The sequence below is a fragment of the Nanorana parkeri genome, unplaced genomic scaffold (genome assembly GCF_000935625.1).
Source record: "Nanorana parkeri isolate BGI_ZX_2015 unplaced genomic scaffold, ASM93562v1 scaffold282, whole genome shotgun sequence".
Taxonomy (NCBI): Eukaryota; Metazoa; Chordata; class Amphibia; order Anura; family Dicroglossidae; genus Nanorana; species Nanorana parkeri.
Window position 1 is genome coordinate 1,305,418 of NW_017306550.1, and position 18,945 is coordinate 1,324,362.

At 44.7% G+C, this 18,945-nt stretch overlaps 1 protein-coding gene across 1 annotated transcript; it reads left to right on the plus strand.

Annotated features, from left to right (window-relative positions):
• The first annotated feature begins 14,656 nt into the window (after positions 1–14,656).
• On the plus strand, positions 14,657–18,607 carry LOC108787766 (cytochrome c oxidase subunit 6A, mitochondrial). The gene is made up of 3 exons (XM_018557396.1): positions 14,657–14,847; positions 14,985–15,127; positions 18,374–18,607. The coding sequence occupies exons 1-3, from the start codon at positions 14,658–14,660 to the stop codon at positions 18,467–18,469; spliced, it is 429 nt and encodes a 142-aa protein (XP_018412898.1). The 5' UTR covers position 14,657; the 3' UTR covers positions 18,470–18,607.
• Positions 18,608–18,945: the final 338 nt, after the last annotated feature.

The following is an 18,945-nucleotide window of genomic DNA, read 5'->3' on the forward strand; positions in this document are numbered from 1 at the left end:
AGTCTCATGGATTGTAGAACTTTCACTGAAGCCAGTCTTTATCATTTTGATCTTTATATGTGTCGAGCAATTTTGTTAAGGATAGATCAGAGAGCAATTTCTCTACTGTGAATATTGAAACTCAAAGACTTTGAGTATAATTCATGCAACACTTGGGATAGTAAGAAAGTATTCTCAAGGGAGCATACCACAACTTAGTTTGGGAATTATATTTATATATAATAATAACAATAATAATTATATTAGGCCTATTCTAGGGGACTATTGTCTTGTCAGAAGGTAATGCTAGAATGCTAGAATAATGTCTAATCTTCATATAAAGTTATTAAGCTCAAACTTTACTACCAAACAAATTGAATTCACATAGAATTGCCTACCAGATAAACAAAGTTAACAGTAGCTGCTCTGATCAATCAGATCTGTGAACTATTAAGCTTTTTGGACTTCCTCCCACATTTGGAAGACTGAGAGGCAGATGTAAAGTAAATGTTTGGGGCATTTAACCTTCAGCTTACTTACAGTCCACTACAGCAGGGTCCCAGGTCTATACCGAATTTATGTCTGGACCACCAGAGACATTTTTCAGCTTTCTGAATCCAACATACTGTAAGTTCAATTATATGTTAACTTTGATTTTGAAATTAAAATAATAAAATGCTTTATTTTATCAGTCTGCTGAATCCTTTCCTTTTTGGCATATGAATCCTGAATGTTGTATCTTGATTGTGAAGACCTTTTGAATTAAATATCTGCAGATGGTGGCCTTATGGAATGCCCAGTTTATGGCAGGGACAATTTTGTAAGACATCCAAGAGTGAGCCATGGGAAACGCCCAGGAATCTGATTCCTCGAGTGCTGACTATATTAGTAACTTTCTCAATGCCTTGCTTGATTGCTTTTATCACCAGAAAAAGCTTCTTCTGTTCTCATTAAAAATGAAAGTGGAAAGAGGGGATCGTATCGTGAGGTGTGAAGAGAGCTGGCCGAAAAACCTCATAGCTTTGCAAGGTGATCCCTTCCATTAAATTTTTTATATAACTGTAATGAGAGGACAACGTGAGGTCAGGAAACTCAGGGCACTCTGGCATTACTGAGACTGAACTAGCTCACTCCCACTGAGCTTCTGTTTGCAGAATACCAAAACATGGCACTGTCAAGTAGGAGAAAATTATAGTATGTATGTGTCACCTGACTTGATGCCTTTTCACTCTACTTTCTTAAAAGAAAAAGACATGTTTAAGGGTTTGTGACAAGCTAAATACATAATTGTATTTGCATTGTTTCAGGAAGAATGTCAGGAGTCAGAAACATTAAAACAGAGAACAGCAGAATAATTCCACAGTGTAGTAAGCAGAAAAATAATTTATTAATAACAAAAAAATACTGCACTCACAAAGACAAAGTGCATCATAGAAAATGCAATATTTTATGCATTGCAGTGACTTGCTGGCCTTGCGATGGGGGGGGGGGGGGGAGCAAAATCATGAATGTTTACTATTCTCTTAATCCACCCCAAGTGGTCCATATTCTCCATCCCAGAGGACTTTCCCTTCTGATGGCCAGGGCAGGGTGAGTGGATTAGCTGAGTGAATTAACTGGCTGCTGGGAAGCAGTGATCTCACTGCAGAGGTCTGGCACGCCCCCTTTTGAATCAGACCTATACCATTGCACTCAGCATAGCTCATGCTCCTTGCTGATTGGGGAGTTTTGTCTCTAACTCAGCAAGAGGTGTTTCAGACCACTGCAAAGAGATCACTGCTTCCACACAGAGAGTAAGCCTCCCACTCTGGCTATGGCTGCTTTTGAAAGCGGACAAACTGTAAGACAATAAACACCTTTTTCCTGGTTGAGCGAGAAGTGAACTGTGCAGTAAGTTCCGGATAGGCTAAGATTTGTTTTATGGGTTTTTTTCTGTGAAAATGCTGCTTAAAGGTAAAGTCCACTTTTTTTTAAAAGAAAATAATAAATGCATACATATTAATAAAAGAATAAAAATTTGCATTTATATATTTTTTTGCCTTGGAGCCAGTATAGCATTGCAAATGTGATCAGTGGATGGCTCCTGTAGATTCTCTCTCCTATCTCTGTCCGTATCAAGGTATAGACATTCAATAATAGGGACAGGAGGAAGAATGAATGGACTACAAGTGTGGTGACATCACTGTATTCCATTGAGAACTATTGAAGTCCTTCTGCTGTGGTGGCTGAAGTGACCTGTAGCCACAGTCAGCCATGCCATTGTCAAAAAGGAGGAGCATTCCCCACAGATAGATTGCCAAGCATATACCTTGTAAAGTTGGGTATGGAAGAACACACTCCCCCTGCCTCCCCACAGTGTCTTTGCAGCCAATCCACAAGCCTGGGTACTGTAACATGGGGTGTGAATCGGCCCTGCAGCCAATTAGCAGCAGTCACTCTTCATGTATTCTGTCAGCGGTGGGTGCCACCTGTCAAAATACAGAAGCCACAGCCAGAGATTCATGCATTCTCGATGTTTCAAATCTATTAGTGCCTTGGTTCTCAACTGGTGGGTTGTGACCCAAAAGTGGGTCGCGACCCCATGTTCAGTGGGTCGCCAGATGCCTTCCACTTTTCTAGGTGAGAGGCTCCTCAGCCCCCGTAGTGCAGCATTGTCCGTTCTCACGCCAAGCAGCCATTCAGAATATGTTGCCCAGCGTCGAATGTCAGCTTGAGGTGGGATAGGATGGGGCCATGGTCGCGAGGGAGCTCCATTCGTACGTGCATTGCTTACAGCTCCCTCATGTGTCCTGTAGAGGTGCCTGGACCGGAGTAACACACTGTACCATGCAATCCCACCTGTTGGAAAGTGTGTTGTGTTGCCATTCATTTGAATGGTACCCCAAGCGGACCTCCCACCCACAGTTTAATCGCCCGCACCGGAACAAAGGGTACCACAATGCCTCTCGATCCATTGCAGTGTGACTTGAATCGTGACTTAATGACCAAGGACAAATGTGGGTCCTGAGGTTACACAGCTTGAGAAACACTGTATTAGTGTATGGCCAGCTTTAGGCTAAGTTTACTGAGAATGTGTACTTTAGACCCAGCAATTGGGAATGCTTGGAGAGTTTTGATCTGGTTAACAAGCACACCTTTTTAGCTTCTGTCTAAACGCAGGCCTACATACAAACCTTTTGGCCTTATTTTGTCTCATCGGGGACTGAAATTATGTAAGAAACGTAAGGGCAGCTTTAATACGATAATGGAAAATAATAATGTGAAGGTATATGGGATAAGACTCTTGCATGATTCATGCAGCAGTCTCCACTCTTAAAGAATGAAAATGATCATATCAGCAGATCTCAGGAGACCTATTTCACAAGGGATCCAATGACTGGAGCAATTCCTCTAGTGTTCTATTCATCTCAGCTGATAAAGGCGGGATAACTAGAGATAGCAGGCAGCAGTAAAAGATTGCCTGACACTAAATAGTGAATGTACATGTTGAATGAATGGAGCGTCTTGTAAATGCCAGCATGAGTTTTCCAGAAAAACATGTTTATTCCATGTAGGACAAGCTTTAATCTCTGTAAAAGCATAGTTCCAGCCAAGGCATTTAAACAAATTTTAATGGAGTGAGGAAGTGAGGAAGAGTTAAAGTTGAACTTTAGGCCAGAGAAAAACTTACCCTTGCAGTAATAACCCTCTGTACTGCAAGGATTAAAAGAAAGCCTGACTGGAAAGAATGGGTGGTTGTGCTGGTAGGCACCATTGAGCATCTGTATGAAGACAATTCAGAGTAGGAAACACATAGATAAAATGCTAAAGATTTCACAGTCCCTGAACCTTGCAAAAGTCCAAGAAGTCCAGCATTCTCCACCTGAGACGAATTTGTCAAAACACCTCCTGATAAAGAGACCATTCTCTGTGTTCCAGGTTTTTCCAACTGAGGTAATCTCACTGTCAGCCCAGAAAAGCTGTGATCACATGCCGCTGCTAGACTTCTAGTTCCAACAAACATCACTGCCGCGGCATCGTCGGATTGCACCCATACTGGGTGAACTTCCAGGAGAGCAGGCCAGTGAATGACAGACAACTAAATGGTACACATGTAGGGCTGCAGCTAACGATTATTTTCATAATCGATTAGTTAGCCGATTATTAAGTTCGATTAATCGATTAATCGGATTTAAAAAAAAAAAGGCTCCAGTGATGGACTACTAGTTTCTATTGAGATTGTAGTCCATCACGGGAGCAAGCTTGGCGCGGTGGAAGTAAAAAAAGAGTGTAGTGTGCAATATAGTACATTATACAGCGGCGCAGTACAGAATACCAGCAGAACATGTCTAGTAGATTAGACAGCTCCTCTTGGGACCAGTGACCCTATACTGATAGTGAGCTCAGGACTCCTTTTCTGCAGATGTTCATATATGACCTAGCTGCGTTCCTCTACAGTGAAAGAAAAGACTTCCTGAAATACAGCATCATTGACATAAGCTACCACTGCATGGGGTGTCCTGGTCTTTAATTTAATTACCTTGTCTAAGGAAAGAGGCAACCCGTCCCACTTGCAAAGAATCTCCCCCTGCAGAGTCCTGGTATGATGTTACACAAAGGGAACTACCTCAAACAAAGCCACAACAAGTCCCAGCGTCCTCATGCAACAACTGTAAGATGACCACTGTATAGTCTGAAGCTGTGTGACCTGAGCTTGTCGCTTCAGAAGCCTTGCCAGCCTGGTAGTCAAGATCAACCAGCCAAACTTTTCTAGAGTGATCTTGAGACTGACTTCCAGATCCTAATTCAAAGCAGCACAGAGTAAGAGTTTGTTGAGGTATCCCACAATGAAGATAACCCTGAAACGCAGAAGAGCTGGAGCCAGCACCTTGGTGAACACCCAAGGAGCCGATTTCAAGCTGAAAGCCACAAATTGGTAATGGTTCCCCCTATCACAGAAAGCATTGATGGCCATGGAATATCAGTATGTGTAAGCAATATACAATTACCGGGTGTTGATGGAATCTGGGAAGCTATGACTGAACAGATCGATTCCATTAGAAACTAGCAAAACTTTGCAAAGTCATTGAGCACTGAACCCCATCCTTTGTTGAAAGTGTAAACTGGTTGGAACAGAACCCATACAACCAAGGGGAGTGGGGTGGGGCAATAACTCCCTGCAGGTGGGGGAAACCTTTGTGTGAGGGTCAGCTTCTCCTCTGCCTAGGAAGACATGGCTTGCCAGGTTTGTTTAGCATCAGCAGTGGATTTCATGGTCTTCTAAACCTTTGTGGAACCCCCTTGTGATTGCAAAGTGCCACTTGTGCACTTAAAAGGAGGGCCAAGGCTTCTATTGCAGTTTCTAACCATGCGATACTGTGATAAAACGGTACTTCTACCTTTTATGATTTTCTTGATGAGCTCATCCAGCATTGTGCCCAGGCCTTCTTGTATTTTTTATCTACCGACCAAAACAGAGGATTCTGTGCAGAATCACCAAAGTAACCACATTAAGTTGGGCCACCAGAGGTCTATAATTCAGCACCGCATCGGACAGGTACTAAAGAGCCATATTCTCCGTTAGCTCAATAAGATGCGGTCCTTACGTAAAAGCTTGGCTTAATCTGAAACCATATGGGAGACCAGAGCCAAGGGAAAAACGTGGTCTTACTAAGGATCAAACAATGGCAGATATTGATCTGGATAAGGACTCCAGCTTCCTGGGTCCTTAAAAAATTGAGAGTCCTACGCAGAAATCATTGTGAACTTTATTCAGCCTGAAAATGGGCAGGCTGACACCAGGTGGAGTAGCCCACTGCTTTGTAAAGCCCTTTGTGTAAGAATAATGGACCAGGAAAGCTTTTATGGCAAGGAAAAAGTCCTGTTTTTACTTTTCCATTCTTTATAAAGGAAATCGGAAAATAACAAATGGTGCAGAAAACCCCTTGCAGAACACTAGGTTTTATAGAAATCAAATGCCTTGGTTGTCCCAGTTAATAAATAGGGTGGGTTCCTAAATTTTAAAGTTTCCCATACTGCCTGAATGAGAGCGAAAACCACCTTCTTATCTCAAGATAGTGTACCTGCTGACTGTTCGTTGTTTCTCCTCCAAAGCATTTGCCTTCTCTGGTTCCAAATGATCTGGAACCTCTAAATCCAAATCCCCAAATGATGCAGATAAAATAGTGTTAGCACAGTAGTAAAACGCCCATGGCCCTAGCACAATTCCCCTAGCCCCAGTGCCCCACAAGGGGCCAGGATATTTATTGTGTGAACAGTCTGTTCTACTTATCCTGTAAGGAAAGTCTACTGAGCTATTCAGGAATTGGGGTGCCGGTGCTCTGGAGGCTTACAGTGACATTAAACCCTCAGATTTTTTAGCATAAAACAATACTGTAATGTGTGCCTTACTGTAATCCATGGATGTTTCCCTTCTCTTTGCTGCTCTTCCTTTTAAATCTGTATCTGTTCTCATGCTCTGAAGAACTTCTGTTTTGCAGCAGACTGCCTTGTCTCAGGAATGGATACACGGTGTCTGTGTATAGGTTTGTATAGGCTTGAAACCTGAGCCAGCACTACAGGAAGAGGCCCTGAGCTGAAAATGGAAGTTCTCCCCAAGCATGAGAAGACATGAGGATTTAAAAGGAAGACCATCAAAGAGAAGGGAAACTACCATGGATTACAGTAAGGCACACATTACAGTATTGGTTTATGTTAAAAAATCTGAGGGTTTAATGTCACTTTAAGGGTCTGCTGTGAGTACAAAGATTTAGGGATCTGGCCTGTTATATGCAGAACCCCAAGAGCATGCACTATCAGAGCACTAGTATGTCCCGCAGTAAAACAAACAATCTTCAGTATCACCTGGGAGGCACTCTGCTGACTGAAGAGACTACCATTATCTATATTATGTGGCCCATAACTACCAATAGCTGTTGAATAAAGAATTGTCAAAGAAGGCATTAATCCAGCAGAAGTGGAGAAAAGACATCCCTCCCCTCTGGGACACTAGGTCCTGGGCAGTATACAAATAGCTCTCCCCTTTCAGTTAGTTTTTTCTTATAGCCTGGTGTCCATTTCTTCTGATATGACCTTGCATTTAGTAATTCCCGCGATATCGTGACATTTTACAGCGCGATATCGCTCTCCAATGCTTGGCAATGGGGCAAAGGGTCCTGCTGTCGCGGGTCGTGCGTCGCTACAGCAGGACCCTTTTTGGAGCGGATTTTGCCGCGATTCTAGCTTGCTCAATGCAAGCATTTGCGCGATATCGCGCGACAAATCGTGCGATATCACGCAAAATGCAAATCGCGCGACAAACGCGCGATTTGCGAATCGCGCAGTGTGAATAGGGCCTTAGGCAAAGCACAGGTTAATTTTAATACTATAAAAGAGAAACTGTGATCAAAATGAAAAAAATATAAACTGCAGGCTTATCAAACCCTCCTTTCACAGCTGATTGGGCCATTCCATCACCCCCTTCCTACACATTTCTATTGATTAGTGAGCTTAAGAATCTATTGATGGACCAATAGGAATGTGTGGGGGCAAGGCTCACTGGCAAACTCTAAACTACTCAGAAGTGTTTGACTAGACACCTGTTAGGAACCAATTATTCAGCATGGATGGGAAGGTTTGGGAGTCTGCTGCAGGTGTGTGCTGAAACCTCTTAGGGTTAGTTCACACTAGATGCAGTGTGTTCTGGTCCAATTCTGGCCGGAACGCACTGCCTCACATTGCGCTCACTTTTTTGCTGGGCTGGAGGGGGCGTGGCGGGCCATTGAAGTGAATGGTACCATAGCCACGCCCTGCGGCCGCAATGCGATCGTCCGCGTGGGATCGCAAGGCACATTGTGCCTGCAGTGCGGTCCGGTGCGATCAAAATGCTGCAAGCACTATTTTGATCGCACCACAGGCCTTGCGATCTCGTGCGGGCGATCGCATTGTGGCCGGAGAGCGTGGTTACGTTGCCATTCACTTCAATGGTCCGCCACGCCCCCCTCCAGCCTGGCAAAAAAGTGCGCCGGCCGCAATCCGGGTAGTGCGTTCCGGCCAGAATCGGACCAGAACGCACTGCCTATGGTGTGAACTAACCTAAGCGCTGTTCCTATATATCTGCAACTTTTTTTAATATTTATTTTATTGACAGATTCCCTTTGAAGGATTTTTTTTAAACTTTAAATAGGTCCTGGTATGAATCGTTGTGGATATTTTTACTTGGAACACACATTAATCAGCTGTGTAAAACTTTAAAGTTCTAGTGCTGCTGCAGGGTTTAGATCTGTTCAGCCTTTTCTGGTGCGAGACAATTCCACCTATGGAACAAACTCCATTTAGCTTCATGATTTTCAGTTTCAGATTGCTTCCTCTACTCAAGTTAGGTTTATCTTGTTGATGTATTCAGCGCTTTTTGTTAGGAAGGTTGCTGGCTCCACCTGCTGTTCACCGGTTAAAGTAGACATTTATGTTAAAAAGTGGAACTCCGGTCTAAAATCAAAAATTGTATTATGCAAGTTTGCAAAAACATATGTCCATTTATAAAATCCTCTTTTTTCTTACCCTAAGTTAGTATGAAAAAAATCCCTGGTGATCCTGCTGTTGACCTGATGATGAACCTTTGCTGACATGTTCCCTTTCCATGTAATTTTCTAAAGGCTGTTACTTTTTTTTAATGAAAAACTGGGTTAGAGATAGGAGAGATAGGGTGCTGAATAGGACCGCAAAAACTGTACTAGCTGAAAACGCTGCAAATAAATGTCAGAAAGAGAGAGTTTGAAATGCTGGCACTGCTTCCACTTTGATAGTTCAATATCTTATGACCAAAGGGGCATGGTTTGAATGGAAAAGGATGTAGGGCTCTATTTATAAACAATTCGCAGGGGCATGGTTTGAATGGAAAAGGATGTAGGGCTCTATTTATAAACAATTTGCAGCGGCATTTGCCCTGCAAATCTCTGTGAACGCTTGTTTCACTAGATAGAGCTCAGGAGTATAGGAAATAAGTATGTATTTCCTATGTTCTCAGCTCCATCTAGTGGCCATAATGCAGTATAACATTGCATTTCATTGCACCTAAAAAGAAAATATACTTACAGGCAGGGGCGTAACTAGAAATCACAGGGCCCCATAGCAAAATTTAGTATGGGGCCCTGTGATTGCTAGTTATGCCACTTGCAGAGCCCACCTGAGAGTGATCCTGCAGAGCCCACCATAGACTCTCTATAGTGGGCTCTGCAGGGTGTCAGATGGGCTGCACACCTCCTAACTGTCAGTGCTGTCCGCCTCTGTGGTCGCCGGGGCCCCGCCTCCTCTTCCGTCCCCGGGCCCCGCCTCCTCTTCTATCGACCGGCCCCTGCTCCTCTTACATCACTGGCACCACCTGCACTTAGGTCGCTGGCCAGTTATGTAAGAGGAGGCGGGATAGCCCTTAGGCGGGCCCCGCCTCCTCCACTGTGAACGCTGGCCTCTTCTGCCGTAGCTGCTGGCTGTCACTGACACAGCTCCGCAGCAGCACCATAGTGACCAAGGCGGCCCACACGGCATCAGAGGCATGCCCTGGCCGGGCCCCCCGTGCCCGGGCCCCATAGCAGGCGCCTGGCTCGCTATGGCGATTGTTACGCCACTGCTAACAGGGTTATTCACAAAAGGGTGAAGGGTTTGAAGAAGGGAACAATCTAGGACATAATAGCTGATTTGGAACAATTCTCCAATTCAGCTCACTTTTCAGTTCAGCTACGTTGGCTTAGATTGTTCACTTCTCCTAACTTCTCCAAACTCTTCACCCTTTTGTGAATAACCCTGTAAGACTTTGTTTTTTTGCCGCTATTCGCACAGAACGAACGTTTACTGAGATTCGCAGTGCGAATGTCTATGCAAATTGTATATGAATTGACCCTATAGTGTTGGTCTCATCTGAATGGTTAGATCTTATATACTGTTTTCTTAATGTAACTCCAAGAACGATGTTGCTGAATGCCTTCAGCACCATGCAACTGCTGACCAAGAAAGATTCTGATGTCTCTATCTATTGGATTTGTGTGACAGTAAATACAATCTGCATTCAGGTTCTGCAGATTACCACATATAAGCATGAACAATGAGAAGTCTTCTGGTCAGCTGATTCTAATGTTTTCTTAGCCCATCCATCTATTAGCGCATGGTGAACCTTAACCTCCTACAAAAGTGTCTGTCATTTCTCTTGACAGCAAGGGTCTGTTTTCCAATTTCTATATTCTGTTCTTGCTGCATCCTCTTACATCCCATCTTCTCATTACAGGCTAAGTCTGCCTTCAGTATTAGTTATTAAAACTTTCTTGGAAGAGAAACTTTCATTCAGTCAGATCACATGTCCTTCTCATCTGTATAAAACAACATTAAAGTAGTGTTATTACTTAACAGTATTGCCCTAGCACTTATACTCATCACAGTTGGCCCCAACTCTCTCTGCTCAACTTCCCTGAACTGTCTGTCTAGTAAGAGATCACAAGGGACAGCACAGTCTCCAGCAGCTGTCCATCTACTAGCCTGGAGAAGGAGGAGGTTGTAAGGAGGAGCAGGACGGAGGAGAGAGTCTTATCTTGATGTGTCTGTGTTTCTGGAGACACACACAAGGGTGGCTACATAAGTCCCTGCAAGCCACCCTAAAACAGGATATCAGGACCAGTGCTCAGGGGACTAGCTGATTCTGCAGGAAACTAAAACTTTTAGGCCCCATTCACACCTATGCGGTAAAAAAGTTGCGCGACCGTCGCGCGATTCCAAAGGCTACTTGGCAGTATACAAATGGAAAACGCCCTACAAAACGGACCAATACGCAGCAAAAAACGCTCCGGGACCTTTTCATGCGTGGGCCGTTTTGTAGTGCGTTCGGGACGGGCGGAAATACGGACAGGTGGGAACGATACCATTGACTACAATGCTATTTATTTTTTTGACCGTTTTGTAGAGCGTTCATCGAGCGTAGGACGCGCTACAAAACGGTCAGGTGTGAATGGGGCCTAAGGGCCCATTCACACTAGATCAATTGCATTGTGATGCGTATGCTAACAGAAAGGCAACGAAAAATGAATGGGTATCACACCACTCCGTTCCGTCGCGATGTTGAACGTGCACTAATTTTTTTCCGCACTGCATAATGCAACGGATCTGATGTGAACTAGCCCCATTCACACCCATTCATTTTTTGTGCCCTTCCGTTAATATCCGTAGAAAAATGCAACAAAAGGGATCAGTGCGAGCATTCGCACTGTGGCCTGGGGCGTAGCTGCGGTGCCATTGACTTGAATGCACCGCCATGCCCCCTACTGCCCCAGAACGCAGGGAGGATTTTCTAATGCTATCCGGTGTGTTCCAGCAGCTAACTGTGCTGGAACGCACTGGAAGTGGTGTGAAGTGGCCCTTAGAACCCAGAAGAGACAGCTGGCTCCTGATGATGTCAGAGAAGATGGTGACGCGGGACCATGTGAGCAGCAGCAGAACAGGGGATCCCTACAGAGCACCGCATCAAGGGGAAAAAACAAACGTAGGGTGGAAGCTCCTCTTTAACCTTTTTGCTGCTGCTGAAGTATGTCATATGTTGCCAACAGTGGGGCCCTGTAAGCAGCCAGGATTCTGCTTCCATGTGTAAAGCTAACCGTCGGCATTACACTGAAAGTGATGACTTGCACGGGTCCTGAAACAAGCCTCCTCCCCATCTGGCACCCTCTCGCCTTGCTTCCCAGGCTCTGCTGCCCCTCCTGTGGGTCTGGGACCAGCATCACGGGTGTAGGCAAAAGGAGAGGAGAGAGACCGGCAAACTGATCACTGTTCACTGATCTCCTCCTCGCTGAGTGAACCTGGAAGTAATGATCATTTTGTCACTTCTGGTTTCATTGGGCTGCAAAGGTGACATTAGTGGTTTAAAGAGAACCTGTCACCACTTGAACCCTATCACATAGATGGTTTGTGAGCCCCCTTATGTGATAGCAATAAAGTTAAGTAAAATAATAATAATAATAATGTTTTGAAAAATAAAGTTAAATAAAATGAATGTAAAAACACCCCCCAATATTTTTTAAGTCCCCCACCGCCGCATACATGAACATACGAATGCAAACATGGTTCGGGTGTGCCTACATACAAAAACAACATTTGTGCCAGATATTAGCCATTGCCGCACACGTCTGAGCCAGAACAGTATGTGTAGAGCCATTTTTCACAGCTATCTGTAAACTGATGACCTGTAGAAGCTTTTAAAGCGTCACTTGTAGCCAATTTTGAGTACCATAGTCTTTCGCCATTTCACGGGTGCACACAGTTTTGAAGCTTGATATTTACTTGGTGTAACCTCATCTTTTTTATTTTATCGAAAATTGGGTAATATATTGTGTCCGTGTGCACTAAAATTAACTTAAAGTGGTATTAAAGGCAGGGCATTTTTTGCCTCAATGCATTTTCTACATTAAGGTAAAGAATGCCCTGTACCTTTCTGTGTCCCCCGTCCCACCCACACTTTCTTGTCAGCACCGCTTGTAACCGCCGCCGGTCCCTGAATCGATTCTCCATCCTGAACTTCCTGGTTGTGGGAGAGGAGATTGAGGGCAAAAAAGCCACAGGCTCCTTGTGCTGTCAGTCATCCTTTTGGGTAAAGAGGAAGGGAATGGCCGGCTGCCAGGCTGTGTGTCCATGGACACACACAGCCACGGCTGGTAACGAGCACGCACGGATGCTGTTACCTGATGGAGGGGTGGGGCGGGGGGGGGGTGCTGCAGGGGACCACTAGAGAATGAGAAATTGAAAGATTAAGAAAAAATTAATTCTTAATCCCGCAGGGGTGCTGCCATGTCTGCAAATAAAAAAAAAGAAAGGTTTAAGTGTATTTTTACCGAAAATTGGGGTTTGACAAACTGTTGCGTTAATGTCACACGTCATAAACAATTGCAACTGAACCCCTATTTTGGTCTCTGCTTTCAAGTAATATATATTTTTTTTCTTTTTAATAACAATTTTTTTTATTTTGTTTGTTATACACGTAATACAATATTACAGGGTATATGTATCGGAACAATGCAGTCTTAATAATAATCAGTGAAGACCCGCAATTATATAGTTATCTGAACAATTACATACACTGTGCAATTGTAGTCATGAACAAGCACCACAAGCTGCATACAATGAAACCTACGATGCAAAACAGTGGTTAAGTAGCATCAAGTTCTATATATTTTCCGGAATAAACTTCTCGTGGCTTACACTGACTCGCTCTTCCGTGGATAATAGAAGTTTACGGCCAGAAATTGCAAGGCAAAAGGTAACCATAAAACAGTAATAAACTGTATACTTCAAATTCAGTATACATATAAAGCGAAATCAAAAACAGGAACATAACCAAAATTAAAATAATGATGTAAATGAAAATAAAAATTGCCTCATTCCACTCTAAGTCTAAAGGTGCCCATACACTGCTCGATTCTCGTACGAGAATCGGGGGAAATCCTGCGATCGTACGAGAATCGAGCAGTGTGAACGAAGACGTGCGACCGTTTCTACTGTACGGTCGCACGTCTTTGGTCGAACCAACATGCTCGAAAACCCGCCGAGAATCGTACGATTGTCGGCGGGTTTCTAGCCTGCTCGTCCGATAGCTGCGGAACGGGCCGGTGTGCGCACGCGCACACTGCCCGTTCTGCATTGCGGTCATCGGAAGCCCGCCCCTCAGCGGGGCGGGCTTTCGATGATCGCAAGTACGATCTGCCCGTCCAAGGTGGGCAGATCGTACGAGCTTTCAATAAGCATACGACCATCGCAAGACAAAAGTCTTGCGATGGTCGTAAGGTGTATGGGCACCTTTAGACTGCATCCTGCCAAAGATAGTCCCCTTCAACCTGCCCGGACTCCCTTGGTTCCTCCCCCTATGTGATAGCAATAACATTAAGTGTAAAAAAAAGTCAAAATAAAATAAAAGTCACATATAAAAAAAGTAAAGAAAAACCCCCAAAATGTTTAAGTCCCCCAACCCCACATTTGCACACATATTAACGTAAATACGCTTTTGATGCGCCAGCGCGCGAAAACGACAATTACGCTACACATGTTACATATCGCCGCGAACGTCGGAGTGAGAGCAATCATGGCCATCAATCACTAATAACACTAAACTGATGAGCGGTAAAAGCTTTTAAAGTGTCGCCTATGGCCAATTTGGGGTATTGTACTTTTTTGAGGTTTCGCGTGTGCGCACAACTTTAAGGCTTGATATGTTTCGTGTCTTTTTACCCGACGTGACCCTGCCTTTTATATTTTTACCAAAAAATTGGGTAAATATAAATGTTTTATAATTTAATATAGTGGAAAGTTTTGTTTTTTTTCCGGTAATTTATCCTTAATATAGTAAAAAATTAAAACCCCAGTGGTGATTAAATGCCACCAAAAGAAAGCTCTATCTGTCCCCAAAAAATGGTATAAAATTCATTTCAGTACAGCGTTGCATGACTGAACAAATGTTAGTCAAAATACTGCAGCGCTAAATACTGAAAAATGGCCTAGACAGGAAGTGGGTTTAACACCGCGGACTTCAAGTGGTTAACATGTGTGCAAAAAAACGCATACATGGCAGCAAAGGGGTTAAGGGATTGTGAAAAAGGGCGGGGTTTGCAAACGTTCATCTTTAGGTCAGAGCATGCGCAGTGAATGAACGACGTACCGCTTAGCAAGGTCGACGCATGCGTAGTGCTTTTCTGGGAGACACGCCTCTTCCGGGAAAGCGGTGCCCTTGTTTCCTCACGTCCGCAGCTGCTCAAAGAGAGGACACGATGGCGGCGTTCGGTAGACTGTCTGGTATCTTTGGCCGCTCTGTGGCTAGCCGCGGGCGGTTGTATTCTGCAGCTGCACACGCAGAGCACGGAGATGCAGGTGGGTTTTGGGGGTACTGAGGCCGCTGTGCCGGGTCACCTTCCCCGGCTCAGAGCCGACTGTTCCTTGGGGCTGTTAGTGAAGGTCACCCCGTTAGTCGTGTCTTTGACTCGCTTATGTGCTCTGTTTCCTCATAGCCCGTACATGGAAGATCCTCACCTATGTCGTAGCGCTGCCAAGTGTGGCCGTGTGTATGCTGAACGTTTATCTGAAGGCTCAGCAGCATAGCGATGAGCATCCCGAATTCGTGGCGTACGATCACCTGAGGATCCGGACCAAGGTAATACAGCCTGAGTGGTGGGGAGCCTGTACAGAACTTGTAATATGCAATCTGCTCACAGCCCCCAAACTGCACCCAGTTAGTATTGTATTGTGGGAGGTTTCTTGTCTATATTTGCATTGCTAAGGCTGTGTGTGGTTCCGCCCATGCAGCAGTGTCATCCATTTTTCAGGGTCTGTGAATGGAAAAGTATATACTGTCAGTCAGCATTGCAGAGGAGGGACTGCTAGATTCAGTGGACTACAAGTGCAGTGATGTCCCCGCACTTGCAGTCCATTGATCACTTTCTCCAGCCCCCTAACTGAAAGTCTTTACTGCTGTATGGACATGGGATGGAGGACGTGTTCAGGCGCTTGTGCATTCAGCCTGATCCATTGGTTGCAGTGATTTGCAGGCTTCAGTGTCGAAAAATTAACAAATGCACATTTTTTCTTTTCTGATCAATAGTGCATTTATTCCTTTTGCACCTATTGATCAGAAAAGAAAATGTATTTATTGCAATTGGCTTTTAAAGCAGCTGTAGACATAGCCGCTGCCAATACATCAACTCCTTTTTTAATGAGCCGCCTTAAACTCATTCCAAAAAAATAAAATGCCAAGATACCTTTTATTCTTTAAAGCTGTGCAGAGCGAAGCAAAGCTGTCTGGTACAGAGCTTTGCGTGAGGTGTGTTAGCTGAGTGCAGGCAGATTGGCTGCAGATGACATTTTTCATCTCAGACGCGCTCAGTGAGCTCTCGCAAGCTGACGTGCCAGGGAAAAAAATTACATGACACACTGCATGCGCACCACCGCTCTGCTTCGTGTGCAGTGTGTCACAGCCTTTAAGCAGTATGCATAGTCATGTGACTTCTCTCTCCCTGTTATAAATACCAAGGGTGGGGGGTGGAGCTTTGTGCTGATGCCAATGTCATTCATTCAAGGAGCTGTGATGGCAGAGGACAGTGAGGTTCCCAGTGTAAGTCACTGTCAGTCCGTTACTCTGCTCTTCACAGCCTGATACAAGGCAGCTGAATATGGGAGATAAAGTCACATGGTGTAACATCCTGTATCTCAACCAGTTTTCAGCTGGGAAAGGCAAAACTTGATTGTTGTGATGGTTTAGGTCAGGGGTAGCCAAACTCTGGCCCTCCAGCTGTGGTGAAACTACAAATCCCATGATGCATCCCTCTCCGGGAGTCATGTCTGTGGCTGTGAGAATCTTGCAATGCCTCATGTGATTTGTAGTTCCACCACAGCTGGAGGGCCGCAGTTTGGCTACCCCTGGTTTAGGTTAAAGAACTCCAGGAAATCTAGACATTGGCCCTTGAACTGGTGCTCTCTTTGCACTGCAAGGGTTAAGTTCTAATTTTGGCCAGAATAAAGAATATATACGTGCCTGATTTCCAATCCCACAGCAGTCATTGCTCACATTCTCCTCCCCCCTCCGTTCTGGCTGTAAAATGTTACACACTAAGGTCTCGTTCACACCTAGGCGTATTGCATATGCGCGCCTGTCGCGTGTTTTTTTACCGCGATTCGCGGTAAAAAAAAAGTCGCGCAACAAACACGCGTTTCCGATGGCTACTTGGCTGTATCCCAATGGAAACGCGCAACAAAACGGCCCAAAGTAGTACCTGTACCTTTTCAGGCGTGGGCCGTTTTGTAGCACGTTAGGGACGGGCGGAAATACGCCAAGGTGGGAACGAGACCATTGACTACAATGGGATTTATATTTTTGAGTGTTTTGTAGAGCGTTCGTCAGGTGTGAACGAGGGCTAAGACACCTGGATGTGGAGAATGTAGCTAAGTGTCAAAATGATGCCACTCCTCGAAGGGAGTTACAGCATCAGTGGCTGCCCAATGTCCAGAGAAAGAAGATGGTGGGCCAGGCAAGTACCACAGCCAACGCACATTCAGGCAGAACTCCAGGGAAAACTATTAACCCTAGTGCAAAGGTTAATTGCTCATTTTGGTCTAGGGAGAAAAAGTTGTACTCTCCTGATCCTAGGAGACGGCCATCTGTGACAGCGCTCCCTCCAGCCTCTCCTCCTACGCTGCAGCAATGATATGTCCGTCTTTGTCCTCGCATCCTATAGAATGTGACGATTTACATGACCTTAGACCACTCCTGCAAAGGAGAAAGGCTCCAGGGACCGATCTAAGAGCAAGCCAGCACAGGGACCCCAAAGAAGTGGAGGAAGAAGAGATCTGCTTCCCCAGCTTCTTCACTTGGCTCCTTGAGCCGGATAACGTAAACAGTGACGCCGGAAGTGATGTAATATACATAATTTCCGGGTCCAGTAATCAGGGGAGAGAACAGTGGCTGGAAGCTCTCATCGTTGTGGGGAGACCCGGGTCCGCCCGGGGGACAGCGGAGCCTGGCGAAGCCTGCAGCGGGTGGGGGTAGCACATTCCACTGATCGGTACAAACAGCTGCCGGATCGCTTGTATCTTAACCGCAATCGCTGTCTGTTTAAAATCACACCAAGAACACTGCTGCAGCTGTGTTCTTGGTATAATCACTACTGTGGCCCGCTGTATTTTTATGGCTACCGGCAGCAAGTGGTGGTGTGGGGTAGCCCCACTGCAAGGGTTAATAAGTTTCCCTGTAGTCTTTTTAATGGCAAGGGGTCCTCACTCAGCTGCTGCTAGAGTTCTTTAATTTTTGTTGTCTACTCTTGCCGAAAATCTAGAACTTTTGCCGGAAATCTTCTAGATAGATCTAGAAGATCCAAATGTGGAATTCATGATGAACCTTTGTTGATCCTTCAGTGGAGACAGTGGCATAGTGTTTGTTCCAGAGAGATTAATGGCCTTTATGTAAAGCTGGGTGTACGCTATGTAGATTTATTTTTATTTTTTTTCCTTCAGCTTTTGATGGATTCCTCCATCTATGTAAAAAGCAGCATGGGTGGGAGGAATCAACCTGCTGTGGCTATTGTATTTTGACAGTCGGCCCTGATGGTGTCTGATTGGATGCAGGTGCTGTTCAACCCAAAATGTTCCACTGGGTTCCTTCTATCAAAGCATATCAGGAGGGAGGCGGCTGACAGGGCCACCCACTGAGCTAATTTTGGCTGATTCTTGATGATCCCGGTTTACTTGGCTTTGGTGGTAAAGCAGTAAATGAAACTCTGCAATTAGAATGAAATGTGCATTGTGGCACTGACTTTAAAATGTTTGTATGAATTTAAACAATTTGCTACATTTTAAACCTGTAGGATTTGATGTACTAGTTCTTACTAATGCAATTGTCTTTCTACAGAAATTTCCCTGGGGAGATGGAACAAAGAGTCTTTTCCACAACCCACATCTAAATGCTCTCCCAGATGGCTATGAAGACCACGGGAACGACCATTAGCCTTTTGGATATGTTCTCTGGACCATTGTGTTGAATGGGCACACATAATATGGAGGGATCAGGCTGCTAATGTAAATGTCACCCTGTTCTTCTACGGTAACAGTAGAGGTCACTTTAAATAAAGCTTATGGCTTGCTCTGAAAGTGTGGCCTGGTGTTTTATGACCGTTGTGATTTAGTCACAAAGTTGTACTGTAAGTTCAGCATGCCCGCATCAAGTGAAAGGCTGTGTTTTTCATGAGTGTTTTATATGTCTGGTGTTATGCAACACTGAACACATCATGAGGAGACAATTTGGCCAATGCTGATCAAAGGGCTTGCTTCTCATGAAACTGTACCCAAAGAAGCTAGCGGCTCTTTCTATGCTATGACTTCATCTTCTTCCTGCTTAGTGACTATTAAAGTACAGAAGCCAGGTAACGAGCAGAAGGTTATCAGTTGCAGGCTCTGTTTTGTCTCAGTACATCTACACTTTAA

Bases quoted from the DNA above. Each gene is read 5' to 3' on its own strand.
- LOC108787766 (XM_018557396.1), top strand. From the start codon at position 14,658: ATGCGTAGTGCTTTTCTGGGAGACACGCCTCTTCCGGGAAAGCGGTGC. The intron at 14,848-14,984 runs GTGGGTTTTGGG...GTTTCCTCATAG, and splicing joins CGCAGAGCACGGAGATGCAG to CCCGTACATGGAAGATCCTC. The intron at 15,128-18,373 runs GTAATACAGCCT...GTCTTTCTACAG, and splicing joins ACCTGAGGATCCGGACCAAG to AAATTTCCCTGGGGAGATGG.